This window comes from Aythya ferina, assembly GCF_964211825.1.
Source record: "Aythya ferina genome assembly, chromosome: 1".
NCBI classification, from domain to species: Eukaryota; Metazoa; Chordata; class Aves; order Anseriformes; family Anatidae; genus Aythya; species Aythya ferina.
In genome coordinates, this window is record NC_140296.1 from 140,895,047 (window position 1) to 140,912,957 (window position 17,911).

Genomic DNA, 17,911 nt, shown 5'->3' on the forward strand with positions numbered 1-17,911 from the left:
ATATCATTTTCTGCTTTGTGTTCTTCTGCATTTACAGCTAGAGTTTTTGTTTCTACTACCTCTTCTTTATCTGTGGATTTTGCCACATCTACCTGATTTTCCTCTATGGGTACCTCCTTTGGTTTGTCCTCCTGTGCCTCCTCCTTGTCTTTTTCTTCTTTTTTTTCATCTTCTTCCCCATCTTGCCTCCAGTTGTTCCTCTGGTATGACTTGGTAACCGTTTCTGTTTCCTCAGTCTCATAGCGTCCTCGGCGCGTTTCAACCTTTTCCTCTTTCCCTGTGGTCTCATTTTCTTCCACATTGTTTACTTCTCTCCTGCTGGGCACTGACAAGCTCCCATCTGTGATCGTTGGGTCAAATTCCTTTTGACGTTCCAGGGCTTCTTGTAGACGTTTTTGGCGTCTCTCCTCACGTCTTGCCAGTCTCTCCAACAATGCAGCTTCGTCATCTGTTCCCCTTGTGGTTGTACGTTTGGTTTCATCTTCTGCCACACTACATGAAAGTGACAACTTCTCATTAAAAAAGCTTTCTAACAATGTACGCTTAGCTGTTTCTTAAAAATAAATAAATACATAAAAACAAAAAAGCTTGCTGTAACATCATTCCATGGTTTGAAAACACAACAGGTTTCATAATTCAAAATTTAGCCAAATGGTTCCGGGGATTAATTTTGGCATTTCTACATGTATAGGAATGCAGTGTTTCACAATGTCAGAGCCTGGAGAGGTTCCCTTCCAGGCAAGCTCCAACAGCCGCTGAAGTCCCCAGGAGTTTTACTGACCTCAGTAGGCACTAGACTGGGCCCTGATGCTTGGAACAGCAGAAATACAAACAGCTCTGAAAAAAATCATCCTCCCACTCTGCACCTTGCAGCAGAATACTCGAAAGACCTCAGCTAGTTTTAAGGCCCTCTTCAGCTTGGCTGAGGGCATACTTGAGAATTCCTTGTCTTATGCCCAGAGACAAATTTTTAAGATGCTACACAAGTAAGTTATACCTTCTGACTTCAGTGACCTTCTCTAGCAACAAGAAGGTGGCTACCCCTGTTTGGCTACAAAATCCGCAAACACAGTCCATAAGGGGATAACCTGGCAATTTAGGGTGCAGCATGGTTGTGATTGCCTACACAGACACATGAATCTGATAGAAAATTGAGTGAGCATAGCTCCTAATTTAAGACATGCTGTTCAACACCTATAGGTATCAGAACTGGATCTCACTCTCAGCCTCTGGAGGTTTTTTGACTCCTCTAAAATTCAGATGCTTAATTTTACTACATGCAGTTTTGCTCCCTCTTTCTCACTGTATTTTTGCTTGTTTGTTTGCTTTATACTAGAAAGAGATTTAACCTGCAATCAGAAATGTTGCCATTTACTTATCTATATAAATTTTCCTTGTATTTAATAGAATGCTACTTGAGCTCAGTATCTGTTAGTTTGCTGTCACAAATTATATTTCTGGTCTCTTCTGTCAACTGCGTGATGGCTACTGGAAATCTGGATATGTTATTTGTGATTATGTGAAACTGAACAGAAAATGGATTATTTGAAAACATTAAATATGAATATGTGAATATGCAAAAATAGATGTGAATAGGTGAAAATGGACAGAGTGGAAGGCCAGCACTGCCCTCTCAGCTTGTAAGAAGTGATGCCTCACCCCACCAGCTTTTCTGTTGTTTACAGCTGCAGTGCCAGATGAGGGCTGGTGTTTAGTGCTTACACACAGAATCTCACAGGCATATTTCTGTCACAGCTTAAGGCCTAGGTGTCTACCATATGCCTTTTTGCCAGTGAGAGCATGGCCCCTATAAGCAGGACCATACACTTTCTTGTCTGTCCATCTAGTGTTAAGACAAAAGAAGTACGATGAGGAGGTCTGTGGGGCAGCAGGATGCACTGGAGGGGTTTCCGTCACTAAGCTGTGACTGTGTTACCCCATAGACAGCCTGAAGACACTCTGCGAATGGGTGATGAGTATGGCCTCAAACCTAGCCTCAGTGATGCTCCCTCCCCACTGTGTTGACACAGCCAGTGGCACTCCTCACGGCGTTAGGGCCTTCTCAAAGCAAAGATGGCCAAACCTGGTGCTTAAAATTGAAGTAGCATGGCTGACCCTTTCAAAACACGTCCCTCGTCCAAACAAAAAGTACAGCTGACTCATCAGTACACATCAAACATTTACCTGTTCTGAGCATTAACTTCTGTTTTCTCTGTTACATCCCCTGACAGATCTCCTTCTTCCTTTTGCCGCAGCCTCTCCTGTCGAGCCCGTCGGCGACGTTCTCTGGCAGCTTCTTCATCATCATCATCATTTCTCTGGTAGGACAGCCTGCCACAGAGCATTAAGAAGAGAGAAATGAAGAGGCTGTCGCATGGAGGACAGTATAACTGAAAATGAGAAAAAGCAGCTGACCACAGCACAGTAAGCAGGACCGCAGTGGCTGCTCCATGCAGTGTTTAGAAAATAAGCTGTCAAGTTGAGATGCATCATTTCAAAATTTGGTCCTGTTTTCTTTTCCAAAAATGAAAATGACAAAATGGTAGTAGTGAAGGTAGCAGCCACACTACATTGTCAGTTTGCTCCTAGAAAATACCAAGACCATAAAACCCCAGCTCAGTAGCTAAGTGGACATCCTGCTGGACTGCATTAGGATCCTGCCAGAATGCACAAAACAACGCTTGACCAGACTACTGCTCAAGCCCACATAACTGAAATTGGACTTAGCTAAGCAGCTTTTCATTAGCCCCCTCTAAATATAACTCGCTTTAAATGTTGACAGCACTCTAGATCCGAAAGACTGGAAAGTGGGGAAACGCAAGTATGACGACGGCTCTCAGTGCTTGGTTCTGAGTGCCAAACATCTGACACCTACAAAACTTTTGTGATCCCAGAGCCCTGCCAGGCCAAATCATACAAGATCTCCACTGTGATGAAAGCCTACAGCTGAGAACCCATTGTGTTCATCTAACCCAACAGATGATTACAATTAGTTTCATCCTACTTGAAAAAGAAAGCAAGACATTACAATCCTAATAATCCTGCAGCCCATTCAAATCTTTGCTGAGGTGCATTATTACTGCATGAGATAGAGCAAAAGGCCTGCATTCCTGTTATCTTTCTGTATAAGAGAAGAGAAATAGGAAGCTAAAGTGCCAAACCCAATCAGGGCATTCATTCACTTTGCTGCCAGCAGTGGTCTGAGATAAGTGATGGTTAAAAAATCGCCCTTTCTTTTGTAGTCATCCGTTTAAGCTAGCTGTACAGCAATGCACATACAGAAAAAAATAGCTCTGCACAGAGTCAAAACAAGCACAGCTAAAGCCTGTGATTCAAAGAATACTTTAACATTAAAAGTAAATGAAAACATTTTGATTTAGTCATGATTCAGACTCTTTAGGTCCAAGCCTTTCCAATTGCCTTGTTCTGGTACCACTTTTCCTTTGCTGAGAGAAGTATAAATTCAGCAGAGATTCAATTGATCTATTTTTGCTTTAAACATTAAAAATGAAAGTTAAAACCTCAGCATGGCCAAGCCACTTGCCCCTTGAACAGCATCTTCATTCTGTGCATTTTTTCTTGGCCATAGCACACTGGAGGATTTCATTTGTTAATTTGATGCTGCACTTCAAAAGGTTGTAACTTCTCTGTACAAAAGAGCTCCTCTTAAAGAAGGTGAAAACCATGAGCAGCATGCCTATGAAGGATCACAGTAGTGGGAATGGGAAGAAAGGGAGGAGAAGAATTAAGAGATGAAGCTGGGAAGGCAAGGAAAAATGCTTTCTGTCATTTGTAAGCAATTTAAAGGGGGGGGGTCAACATTTCATTAAGGTCTAGAACAGAACGAACATACAATATAAGAATAAACCAATGAGGTCTTTAATTTTCAGAGGAAAGAGATTCTGGAATAAAGCTGCATTGGCAAAGTGACCACAGAAGGACCATTCGTTAGCAACACGTTCTGGCTACAAGAAGCCTATCATCTTTTTAGCTCTGAACTGCAAATATAAGGGCATAGGACTTTTGCTCCTAGCTTGTGGCAGCTGGATAATGGCCATAGCTGAATCAATTCCCAGTGTGTATAGCTCAGGTGCTGTCTTTGCAGTAAGACCACAACAGGACGAAGTAGTTTATCCTACTCTCTTCTCCCACACAGAACCCTCCTAGACAGCAAGGAGAACAACCGCTTTTAAATGCCTCTTTAAAATGCCTTTTTGAAACCACCAGTTCCTCAGAAAGCTAAAAAAGGAAAGAAAAGACACTCTAAGCAAAAAACTCCCACCAAATGGTACCCATTAAATAAGTCAAATGAAAGCAGATATGTATTTCCTGTCTTTGGACACATCACATAGATCATCTGTTAAGAAAGCTGGCAATCCCTCTGAATATCCTTTTAAGTACATACGCTGCCTCATGGCATATCACAGTATTTCCCTACAGCAAGCAAGTATGCCAGATATAAACTCCACCCATGAGGATGACCTTAAGCAGTCAATTCTGTTCACCAGCATCAATGCATGAAGCATCTTCAATAACCTGGAAACAGTGGTATCAACAACTAGTAGCAAGGTTTTATAGATCTGTATCATACTTTCTCTAAAATTATGTCAAAACCACTTCCCACACTGTACATCTCTGGGCTGTTTTGCTTGCCTCAGAAATGCAAGCTTTGCTAGAGTGGACCTGAGGAGCCACCACAGACTGACAGTAAAAGGAGCTGAAAGTGCAGGCTGAGGTTGGGTATGTTAATTAAGAGGCTACTGAGCATGCTGTGAGCAAAGTGATAACATGAGCATTTATGAAGAGATTCAAGCATAGTCACCTTAACTGCCACAGACTTTGCATGAGAAAGTCAGTCACAGGAAAGATGGTGCAAGTTAGACAACTGCCATTTCTGCTCATGAAAAACGCACTCTTCTGATGATGTTCTGAGGTCATTCATCCTAACTCAGCTGGAACATCGCTCTCTTTTCCTTAATTATCTAAGCAGCATTCTCCTCCTCTGCAGCTTGGGGTGTCAAGCTAATTTCACACAGAAAGTAAAACAAGACACAGGTAGGCATGCAAATTCATGTACCCTCCACTATACATTCTAGATCAAAATAAGACTGAGGCTCCCTCTCCTAACTGTTATTGCTCTCACTAAATTCACATCATATGCAAAATCAATATGGGAGTTCTTCTTCCACCTGTCTACATCTTTTGGCATTCTTTAGAGCAAGAATAAACAAGAAACTACAAAAATGACACTTCAGCACTATGCATCAGACAAATGGAAATCCATGCTGGCTTGCGGTGCTTCTCCTCCACCTTTGAAGAATAGCCTTGCTGCCCGGCATGCATGCACACCCCACAACTAAATTAAACTAACCTTGCTTCCATTTGTCACCTTCTGCATAACTGTTCAAAGCCTTTGCAGGCAAGCTTCTCTCTACAGTGAGCTGTTCCAGCTATCCCAGGCAATGAGAGCACAGTATGATCTCAAAGAGGCTGAAAGAGCCTTCTGATATATGACACCTCTTATTAAATATTCAGATGAAGATGACTACACCTTGTTACCAAAGATAAATTGATTTAAATGGCAATTAAATGGAAAACAAAAAATAGCAGCGTTGGCTGCATCTTCTGTTACCCCTCTATGTTTCTGACATGAGAAGAGGCAGTGTAACCTGCAGGCATTATTGATAAGCCAGTCTGGTAAAGCAGTAGTGCCAAGTCTATTGTACTTCACATGCAGCACAACTCAGGTGCAGGAGACTGAGCAACACATCTATGTGCAACATTTCCCACCGTTAGGTAAGGATAACTGCAGACATTCTGCCCTGTTGAGGGGGCAAGAAAATTGCAAACATGTTGAAGTCAACAGCAAATGTTCTGAGTATTTCAGTAAGTCCAAAACATTACCCTCAAACTGAATGTGGGGACCCTACAGCCTACAGCAGCAAGTAATTTTGCTGGATTAGAAGAGTATGCAATGAGGCCATCTGCCTCAGATGTTGCTCAGAGAGATTCGGACACTCCGAATTTTATGTCAAGCACTGAATTTAGATAAAGATATAACCTAGTGAGAAACTTGGTAATAGCTAGGATGATTACGGGGCTTAAACCATTTTGTACAATCCATATTCATCTGGTTTCCACTTGAAACCGCAGTTCAGCTCAAACGTTATCTGAAGCACTTTGGTTTTAGAATTCCTTGCCAGTAGTACTACATTATTGTTATTGTCTGAATTATGACAGCATTGAAATTTCCTGATCGAGCCCAAAAGCTTGCTATAGTAGGCATTTTATAAAGATAGGGGAAGATCTGGTCCCTGTTCTAAGCAATGTGTTTACTGACAGAAGAAAAACTTAAGGCATTGTAACACTACCCTGCCCTCAATTAGTCATAAGCTAAATCTGATGAATCTTTTTCATTTTTCATAATGGTGTGAAAAAAATAATAATAAAAAATAATTTAAGTTGGATCTCAAACTACTGTCCTCTCTCTTCCATGTGCAAAAAACACCTTGCATTCACAGAACTGGCTGCCAACACATCCCTTAGTTAGGGGCAACTGTACCTATTCAGCAAGCTCTTTCCTACATACCTTTGTTACTTGGAAGCCTTTATAGGTTCCACTGTACATATACTACAGATAAATTTTCTCTGTTGTCCAGCCCAAACTGACCTGTTTCTAAGAACTTCACCCTTCATTACCTAACACCAAAGAAGCTGAAGTGACATCTTTATACTTGTATATCTCCTAGTTGATGGCAGAGGGAGTACATCAGTAAAATGTCCTTGATGACAAATTTCACTGCCAGACACAGTCTATACAAGCTGCATTTGTTTGCCTTCTGCACTATTAGAAACCCTATATGTTTACTCATTCTATTCCTAAAAGGATGGGTGGGGTGAGAGGGAAAGGATGGGCTCCATTATAAAACCCACTGGAGAGTGCTCGTTGAGTCACAATCAATATTTGGTCAAGTTTTATTTATGATTGCATGTTTTTATTTTTTTTTTATTGTTTGCTTAATTTGTGTTACGATAGGCACACTTCAAAATGTGAAAATAAACAAGTGATCAATCTTCACCTCCAAAATACAACAAATGCATATGCTTTCAGAGCATTACATCTCTGTCAAGCTTAGCATGTCAAATGTCAGCTGTATTTCATTCAAGTCGCATCTAAAAATGTGGTGCATGGAGAGAAGGAGGGGGGGGCAGAACTGTGGAGAAAACTATTTCTTCTAATCATTCCTCCATAATTCAAGGACAGCTGCCAGTATTCTACTCAGACCTGCTCAAGAAGATTCATTTTTATGATGGAACAAGCAGAATTTCAGTCCAAAATGCTCATGTTTCAAAAAGATGTAGTGAGTGAAAACAGGGGATTATGATGGAGACATGCAGACATGCCACCACAGTTCTCAGTCCAATGCTGTGCATGAACGCTGTTATTAACACCCATATTTTTCACATATTTCTTGATTTGACATGCACAATTTTTTCACATTGAATGTAGAAGAGACAAATGGATAAAATTAAGCAATGGCTGGAAATTAAACCCAGACAAATTAAAACTGGAAATGAAGCATATGTTTTTAACAGTGAAGTTGATTAAATATACAAGAAATGATGGAATATCCATCTTAAAATGAATGCCTTTTTGGACATTATACTACAGTAAAATACCAATTCTTGGGCTCATTACAGGCACAGCTTGGTAAATTTCCATTTTCTGTTACGTATGGAAAATCAGACTAGATGATACTGTGGCTCCTGCTGGACTGGACTGTCTTCCATTTACAGAAAGTATGTGACTTCTCATTCAGTTCACAATTCATCTCTGTCTCACAAATAATTTTACTCTTTTCACCCACACATTCTCCAGAACTACACAGCCAATACTACTGACTTGGCAAATTATCCAGAGAAAATAGCCACATGGTTCTTTGTGAAAAGCAGATTGGCACACCTTTCAGTGTAGTCCCTTCTCATTTACATCATTTTCATACTAAGGTGTTCTATTATCCTTTCTTATTTTTCATAGCTCCAAAGGATTATCATTATTATTACTATTTTCTGCTGGGTAACCACCTGTTCTGTAGGTAATGAGAAGGATGTTCTTTCTGCTGAATCTGGCATCCTTAATTTCCTATCATACCTTTAGAAGCCTCCCTTCTCTTACTTTAAACCCTGATCTAAAATACCTAGAACACAGAACAACAAATACAATTTTTCTTAATCTGTGCAAAATCTTCAGATCATTTATGTTGGTTAGGGAGCTGACTGTGAGATTGTTATTTTGTTTGCATGACAAAAGAGCTAAATATGGGAAAGAAATGGTCTTCTGAAAGGTCCAATTTCCATATACTCTTCTTTACAGTTTCTCTCATCTTGATGTATTTGACACTTAGTTTTGCTCACAGGTAAGGAAAGAGTAGGTGCACTGCTCCCTTTAACAGTCTGATTCTTAAAAAAAATAACTAGAAAGCAACCCCCATGGAAGAAAAAAGCATAAAAAGTGATATGCAAGCCAAAAACAACCAGTGAAAATGACTCCATATTGATGAGAAAAATACATGTTTTTTACCAAGTAATTCATGACAAAAGTAGCCAGGGAACTTATTTCGTTGCTGAAGATGGCATTGAAGCCTTTAGCACAGATCCTGGCTTCACAGACTACTGGGTTCTGACAAAAATGTGCATTCCGGTTCAGTAGCAGCCCAGGATTTTCAATGCCCTGTCTCATTTCTTGCAGCCTTCTGTTTGTGATAAGACTGCTGCTTTGGATTCAGATTCAGTCACTAAAACCTGAGCCTTGTAGCTTTGAGCCAGTCTATAATATCACTACATGGTTCTGCACAAAGGCAGAATGACTCATGCACGCGCCTATTTCTTTTTTTCCTCATGGCTGAAAACTGATGATCTGTTTCATAATATGAAATGCAAGCAGATTCTCCAACCACATCCAAATAACTCTGGTAAATCGCCTGTGAGTACCTCAGCATAAATTGCATGCAGGGCTGCTAACATGAAGGGTAAAAACCTTCAGCTACTGAAACAATGTCAAATTTGCCTCCAACATATATTATATTTAGATAAAAGCACTTGCTGGAAATGTCCCAGGGAAAAGCAAGTAATTCTCTCAATATGTGAAGTCTGTAATACTTTGCAGTTATACTTCATCCACGATAGATTTGACATTGACCAGTCAGTAAGCAGTCCGGTGTATTTAATCTGTTTTAATTCAGAATTTTCACATGAAAAGAAATATAAGTAAATAAATAAATAAGCAGATGAGTAGAAAATAGTAATTGGCCAAGCTCCTTTTAGCTGATAGCTATTGCTTTTTTACTGTTTTTCTTGAAGTTTAGTGGAACTCACCCAGAAAACCATCTCCTGGTAGATGACAAACACACAAAGAAGTGTACAAAACAAGTTTACTTTTTCAGATTTTTTAAAAAAAAAAAGAGAGAGAGAGCGAGAGAGAGAAACACAGTTGCTGTTAATACCACTGTGGATGGTGTGCTATTTGTCGACTTTATAGCAAATTGCTTTCTGCTTGCTGCCACCACCTCCAGTTTCTAGTGCTTTATTGCATATAAAATTCAAAATCATTTATGCCACATCCTTACCCAGTAATATGTCAGGCATCTGACTGTTGAGGATAATGGGCATTTTGCTTAGCTGAGGCATAAGAAAGAACTTACAGGACTCACCCCAGAATATACAATCCACAATTGCTACAAAGCCAAATCATAAATTTTCTTTCTTGTGGTTTTGGGCCCCAGTACTCAATAAGGCTTTCAAGGCACTTTTATACCTAAAATTGCTAGCTTGCTGAAAGTATACACAGTTCAGATCCAACTCCTCCTCTTTTATATTTCATTGCATAGAAACCCTAACTGATGTGATTGAGCAGTTTACTCAAGACAGAAGGAATTAAAAGTGAAGAAAGACATCAAGATTTGTAACTTTAAAAAGATCCCCTATATATTGGGAATTATGGTCTTTCCAGAAAATATGTAAGAGGTTCGAGGAATGAAACCAACATTTTCTTATGTCACCTTTAGACAAACTGATGCCTCCAATGTGTCATGCTCAAACTAGAAAGTTCTGTGTTTCCTCAAAGAATCATTTGAATCCATTCAAAATTCATGGTATCATCTGTAATATCTATCAGAGATCTCCAAAAGAAGGCAAGGAAAAGAAATACAGCACAGGGAGGAATTCTGCACACAAAGGATATACTTCGATGGGGTAAGCTACAGGATAAAGAGGGGTTAAAATGCAATAGATTCAGCTTATTTGTTAGACTGATGTAAGTATCTTCTAGTTGAATTGAGCCATTGGGTTTCTTAGACTTGGGATTTGGGTGCAATAGCAACTCCTGCATTTCTCGTGTCAGGCTTTTTACAGGATTCTAGTGTTTCTTCCTAATGGTTGAATTCTGAGGGTAGCAATGGCATGAAGCATGCCTTCCAGAAAGCCCTGTCTGTAAGCACCGCCTTGGCTAGGTGAGTTAAAATCCAGTTTACAGAGGATGGTGCTCAGAGTACTGGCTGTCTCCACCCTAGCGTAGCTCCAGTAGCAACAGTAACAAGGGGATATTTTCACAAGGTCTCACTACAAAGACAAAGGCAAGGAGGAAGGCTGGAAGGAGAATTCACTTTCATTGTTCTCTGCACAGCGGCCTAGCTTATTGCTTATCCCTGTAACTGCAGCAGATAATGTTTTGTGAAGTAAACAAAGTTTAAACTTAAAAAAAAATAAATTAATTAAAAAAAAGCCACTTCTGGTGTTATTTTTGAATTCCAAACCAGTATGCTGCATCCTCCCAAATTAGCAAACAGGAAAGAAACTATGATTTCAGGAAAGCAGAAACTGAATGATTGTAAGTTATACACATATCGCTGACCTGGAAATGCAGTCCCTTGCCTTTCAATTTCATCTGTTCCTCTACTTTTCACCCTGGTTTTCTACTTTGAAGGCTTGTTTAATGCAGCACACTAGGAAATTGAGAGCCTCTTAAATCAACGCTTGCATTTCATTCCCTCCACAAAGACTAATAGGGTAGCTGCATTTTAAGAGCACTGCATTTTAAAGAGAAGTACAAGACCACAGAGATAGGTCTCATACACAGGAAGCTTCTTTAGTTTTAACCTGTACCAGCTCCAGGTTGAATATCATAAAAGGACAAACACTATAAAAGTCAACACAGAGAACCACGGGATTCAGAAACATCCCATCCAACCTCAGTTGTGCACACACTAACCCTCCACCATGATGCACAACCTACACACAATCAACTGCCAACATTCACCCTTCATCCTGCCAAAACAAGACACAAAAGTTGAGTAGAAACACGTCTTTGATCTTCTGAGATGACCAGGCACCAGGACTGACTGGGTGAGCAGCTCTGACATGAACATCCAGCATGGGGCCATTCACACAGCTCTCCAGCCACTGCTGTGCCAGGGCCTGGAAAGCCAAATTCCACCATGACTGGCAGAATGGACATTGTAGGATAGCGAGGCACAATTATCTGGTCTTCACATCACTTGGTTACTCCTTTGGCCTTGCCTTAAATGCTGTGTAATCTGAAATGACTACAAATGGTCAGACACTGCTATTTTTATTGCTCAAAATCATCAACATCCATCAAAAGTAGGGGAGTTAACATTAGCCTGGGCTCTGCGAAGCATTAAAACTCCTCTATATTTCCCAGGGGATTGTAACTAAATTACTATTGCTCAGAGCCAGACAGGTCCCCGAAGATATCTGCTCTAACTTTCAGAAGCGCAGAAAACTCAGTGCTCCACAAACAATGTACAAGGCATATATTTGCACATAGGGAGCCTGGAAAAATAATTTTACCAGATAATCGTTTAAATAATCACAGAATAATCTTTTTGTTCATCCACTCTTCCTGACACAAAATATGCAAGAAGAGAACACAGCCTTAACATACTGCAGCAGACTAAATATTGAAATAAATGCTGCAAACAGGAAGGCAGTTGAAATGCAAGAAAAGAACATGCATCAAAACAGAATGGGCTGCAAAGCCTTGTACTAACTGAAATAAACCACTTCAGGGGGGATACAGCATTACAAATACATTCATTGCCACAACATATGGTGAATGGAAAAAAAAAATAATGAAACTCAGATGTCTCAAAGTTTTCTAGTACCAATTCCCCATACACACAACCCATGGATGCTATACAGGTGCGGATTTGGTTTCAAGGGAAATTCATGACTGTTCACTTTTAACATGGACAAGCATCTGTCTCTTTCTCAGGTGTTTAAGAAACCTACTGTCAACAGCCAAGGTGATTAGGAGACATTTTCAGTGAGACAGCGGAGGAATTATGAGTGCAGATCCTGTCATTTGCTAACAGGATTAGGGGCAGATACATTCCATGCATCTCTCTGAAAACTAATCCTGATGTGTCTTTCACCTTCATGAAAGGTAAAAAAAAAAAAAAAACCTTCCATAAAACAGGCCTGTACAGATATGCAAGGTCACGTACGGCACTTTGAACAGCACACTAACGTCACAATGATTTGCAGACGTCGTATAATAGCACTGCGCAATTTAAACAGCTGGAAATTTGACATGCAGCCATTGCAACTATACCCTCATAAACACTAAAATATTCTGGCTTTATCTTTTCAATTAGCTTTCCCTTAGATCTGCCTGTTTCCCCTTACATTGCTCCATGCAGTCCTTTTTCCAGGAGAATTTACTCATAAGAAACTAGCAAACAATTTAGTGTAAAATATTGGAGAAAGCGTGCAGAAAGCTGACTGAATTCATGAGGGCTGATCAATCACCCTAGAAATATGAATCAAGTCACCATGGTGCTTCAAAAAGGGTAAAAAAAAAAAAAAATAAAATTCATGGATGGAACTCTAGAGTCACAGAATTTCACAGAATTTTCTAGGTTGGAAGAGACCTCAAGATCATCGAGTCCAACCTCTGACCTAACACTAGTAGTCCCCACTAAACCATATCCCTAAGCTCCAACAAAAACATCTTCCATTTCAAATATTCACTAACAAATTAGCTACAGCATGAGTTATTCACAGGAAACACACAGATAAAAACAAGGAAACTAAAGAAAATAACCCATTTGTCCTGAAAATGCCCATGGTCTGCAGGCTTCCAATGACACAAGAATGCACCTAACCCACAGAAACTACAACACAGAGATACTGGGCCAATATAAGGGGCTTTTTCCATGATATATAGCCTGTTTCCAAATCACAGCAACTATTATGATATGAATTTTTTTATTATTATTCTGGAACAGCAGTTCCACATGCGGAGCTGGTCTATAATAGCTATTGCAAAATGCCTTATGCTGAAACAGCCCCAAGCAGAGGAACTCTGCATGAGCAGGGGGACCTGAGTGGCACTGCCAGCTACACATTCAGAGCAAGTTATCGATCAGGTCCTGTTAGGTCTCTGGCAGCTCTTCCACTGTCAACCTGCAATCCTCTGAAGCCCCTTCATTGCTTCACTTTTTTCACACAAACCCTGGCTTTCAGTCCTTGTCCCAGCCTGTCCAACAGACAATGACCTTCACGCTACTCTGCCACTGGCCCCTGGATGCAGAAGAAGGTGAGTGGCACCAGCCTGGCCTGGACCTGTGGGCACTGGGTTACTTCCAGATAGCAAGGATTGTGCCCTCAACAGAGAACATGGCATGACTTTGTATTATGATTTTCCTTGCCACAGCACCCCACAATCAAAGCACTGGTCCAAAAAGCATTGTTCTGAGGCCGTGAAACATGCATTTTGTTTTATCTGCATTTCATTATATTACTGAAAGAAATGCCACCTGAGTCCAGGACAGCAAAGGTGAAGGAGTAAAGTGGAGATAAGAGGAGACAAGTTTCCTAAGAGGAGAAGGAAATTAAGAGAAGGTGCACAGCCAAGGGAGAAGATGGCAAAGGGCTGCCATGGAAAGAGTGATACGGCTGATGGAGCAGACTGTGAGTGAAGGTGAAAGAGCCCAGTTGTGAAGGTGAGGAGACAAGAGAATTTAAGTTTTCATCACCAATAAGCATGCGCTTCTTAGAGACTGAGCTGACATTTTTAAGGAAAGAATAATTGAAAAAAATCATCATTAAACATAAACAAAAATGTTTAAGCCAAGACTTCTGGGATAAACCATTACATTCTGGGAGTGAACACAGACTGATGGCTATTTTCCCCTCACTTATGAACACTTGGCACTCACTAAGTTCTTTCCACCAAAAGATCTCAATGTGCTTTACAAATGTTAATTAAACCTCACAACCCCTTCAAGCTTCCGCATGCCAGGTATTATTATTACTATAATGGTAGTTTATGGAATGGAAAAACAGGGACATAGATAAATGTACTTGTTTCAGCCTAAACCACGCAGCAGATAAGATTCTCGCTTTGGCTGCACTACTTCAGGCACAGTCCAAATCCTGTAGAAGTTACCAGGAGCTTTACCAGCAGCTTCCAAAGGCAGTTGATGCAGGTATGCCGACTCCTTCCTCCCAGGCCCACCTCTGACAGCTGTGCCATGCCAACTTCTATCACTGCACCCAAAAGCGTGTGAAAGCCACCGGCAGAATTGATTATCCTGGGACGTTTTTCGCTGGCATACAGAACAAAGAGGCGTCCTCCCCTGAGCTCTCTCTGAGCAAGTGATGGCCTGCCCCTCCTCTGTGTAACGCCTTCAGTTACCAGGTACTTCCAAATCAGTAGTTTACATTTTTTAAGGAGTTGTGCCTGTTGGGAAATGGGAAAGGAAGGGTGGAAAGCTACTTTACCCAGGGGAAACTTGCGGCCATGTCACTGCAAAACAGCCTCAGGCTGCACACATGGGTCAGCATGCCCCAACACAGCCTGGCACTTCTTTGAAGCACTAGGTTGTGAACTGACATACATTTCAGTGCCTGGAAATATGGAAAATGGGGTGCAGCTCCTCATCCTACCATTGGGTTCACTGCCAAACCCTTCTGCTTCCCATGCTTCAACAGGTGCAAGAAGAGCCAGCTTGGTGAGATAGGGCTCCCAAGAGGTGGATGAGTGAGAAAACACCTGCTCTACAGCCTAGAGATTTTAGGCATGCAGAAACTCTCAAAGGCATTGCATGGGAAGGCTTCTGTGCACAGTGGCTCTCACTGTATTTTCTTCAGTGCCACGGGATAGATGGGACTGACTGGAACACAAGCCAGACCTACCAACAGTGACACATATAGGACTACCTCTTGATTCAAAGACAAAGCATTTCCTGTCTCACCTGCACTGTGAGATAGAAGGGTGTTTTAGGAAGCCACTGGGACTCATATCAGAATTGCATTCGCACAACATATGGATCATTAGGAATAACGATACCAGAAAACTGGCTTTAGATTTGATCCAGACATGCCATAGTTTGTCCAAGTATCCTTTTCCCAGCAATCCACAGTAAGCAATCCACAGTAATTTCCCAGTAATCCACACCAAGCCAACTGTAAGATGTAATTCAACTAGGATTAGGTTGAATATTAGGTTGAGTCACCAACACTGGAGGTCTTTCAAAGACTTTTAGATGTAGAGCTTAGCGATACGGTTTAGAGAAGGACTTGTTAGCATTAGGTCAGAGGTTGGACTAGGTGATCTTGGAGGTCTCTTCCAACCTAGATGATTCTGTGATTCTGTGAACTCATCCTTCTATGAAATTTCTCATTGAATTTCAATAAAGAATCCAGAAAGCCACTGGGAGGGGCCAAAACAAAACAAAACAAAACAAAAAAGAAAGAAAAAAGCACTGGATAACTGGATAGCAGGTATATGCTTAATACACTTTTATGAAAATATAACATTTGACAAATGAGGATATAGCAATGCAAATTAGAAAGTATTTGGCAATACAATTAGGGAAATCATTAGAGAAATTGAATTCCTTCTCTCAAAGAATGCTGGCCAACCTCTTACCACAACTCAGTTGACAAAGACTACTGAATAAATAAGGATACAGTAATCATCTGCCTAAAAAGGATCTATTTTAGCTGCTATGAAGTAACAAAATGATCTGGAGTTCAGCAATCCTCCAAACGGGAAAAATAAGTTAAGCTTGCTTTTAACTGAAGCAAAAATGTTAGTAGCTAAGACACAATGTGGGATTTAGAAGACTTCATTTGCCTTCTCTCCAATACAACTTTGTGCATGAGATGCTTAAACTCCCTTGTGTTTCAGTTCCCATCTGACTACAGGAGTGTTCAGTGAAAAAATCATCCATTCATCCATTTGGGGGATTCAGAGGCTGTCGTGATGTGTGTTACCTACACCAAGAAGGTAGTATAAGACCAAGCAGTCTAACACAAACACTGGCATAAAACTTGATTCAGACACTATGATTGTCTGCCAGTGAGGTGATCTTGGATGTACTTACGGATGCTTCTGCCAGCTCAATAAGAGAGTGATTGCCAGTGTTAAAGCACAGCTATAAGTGTACACCAACAGTTTTTCTGGACCCTTGCCCAAAGTTTTCTCAGAATACTACCACAAAATTACCACAAATTTAGGAAGCTCCAGGGCAGGCCCCACTATCTACTTCCCTACTTTACAAAGAAAACTCCCAAATGGTTTTCTCCTCCATTTCAGCTCCCTAGGAGCTTTTCCAGTTCCTTCTCCAATTTCTTCTCACATTCCAAGCAGACTGTGTCACTTCTCACCTAATGGCATTTTAATGGGTGCCTCCATCTTCTTTCTCCACACCTGTGAGCCCTGCCTTAAATTCTCCCAAGCCTGACCCTCCCTACAGCCTACCCTTGCAACACTATCAGCCTAAAGGCTGATATGCCAAAAATGGAAAAATGCCAGGTACTGCACCTGGGATGGAGGAATGCTGGACACACGTGCAGGTGGGGAGATGAGTGGCTGGGAGCAGCTCTGCAGTACAGGACCTGGGGGTGCTGGTCATCACCAGGCTCAACAGGAGGGTGCCCTGGCAGCCGAGAGAGGGCAAACTGCATTAAAACAGCACAGCCAGCTGGTCAGAGAGGTGGCTCTCCAGTTGTATTTAGCATTGGTGTGGCTTCGCCTTCAATGTTGTGTGCAGTTCTGGGTTCCACAATACAACAGGATGCTAAGGTACCTGAAATCATCCAGAGAAGAGCACAAAAGCGGGTGAAAGGGCTGGAAGGCACGTCCTGTGAGGACACTGGGCTGTCCTGCCTGGAGAAGAGAGGCCTTGCTGCTCCCTGCAGCTCCCTGAGGAGGGGAAGCACAGAGGGAAGCATCGGTCTCTGCTCGCCGGGACCAAGCACAGGGCATGCAGCAACAGCACAGAGCTGCCAGGGGAGGGTCAGGCGGGCATTGGGAAAGTGGCTTCACTGGGAAGGGAGTCAAATGCTGGGACAGGCTTCCTGCAGGGGTAGTTGACACCCCAGGCCTCTCAGGGTCAAAGAGGCAATTGGGCAATGTCCTCATGAATATGCTTTAACTTTTGGTCAGCTCTGAGGTGGTCAGACAGATGGATTTAGATAATCTTTGAAGGTCCCTTCCAATTGAACTATTCTATTCTATTCTTTTCAGGATACAGGCATGCACTCAATTTGTCATGCCTCTTGGCAAGTGCTGGAAAAGATCAAAAGCTAGGCACTAAGCAGCAAAATCTCTGCTTGCTATAATCTGGTAAAGAACATAACATCCTTTTCAGTGTGAGAAAATATGTTGGTAATATTTTCAGGAGCAGAATAGGACAGGGAACAACCAGTGCTCACAGAATGTAACAGAAACAAGTACTTCACATATTCAGAGCATCCACCCTTCTCATTCATGGGCTACAAGCACGGGACAAAATGGGACTTTGTCTCCCACCTTATCACTTCTTAGGGTGTTAGGTGAGCTTGAAAGAGAGAAGAATCCAGGAAATTAAGCAAGGAATTA

At 41.4% G+C, this 17,911-nt stretch overlaps 1 protein-coding gene across 34 annotated transcripts in view; it reads right to left on the reverse strand.

Moving 5' to 3' along the window:
• CALD1 (caldesmon 1) overlaps positions 1-17,911 on the reverse strand; it is a 197,281-nt gene that overhangs the window by 27,738 nt on the left and 151,632 nt on the right. For 21 of the 34 annotated variants that reach the window (XM_084498876.1, XM_084498861.1, XM_084498860.1 and 18 more), the window contains 2 exons: positions 2,185-2,331; positions 93-492 (listed from right to left, as the gene is read on the reverse strand). In XM_084498876.1, the coding sequence (XP_084355002.1) occupies positions 93-492; positions 2,185-2,331 (547 nt within the window). The remainder of the gene's footprint in view (positions 1-92; positions 493-2,184; positions 2,332-17,911) is intronic. The other 13 variants (XM_084498854.1, XM_084498852.1, XM_084498870.1 and 10 more) reach the window with 1 other exon arrangement.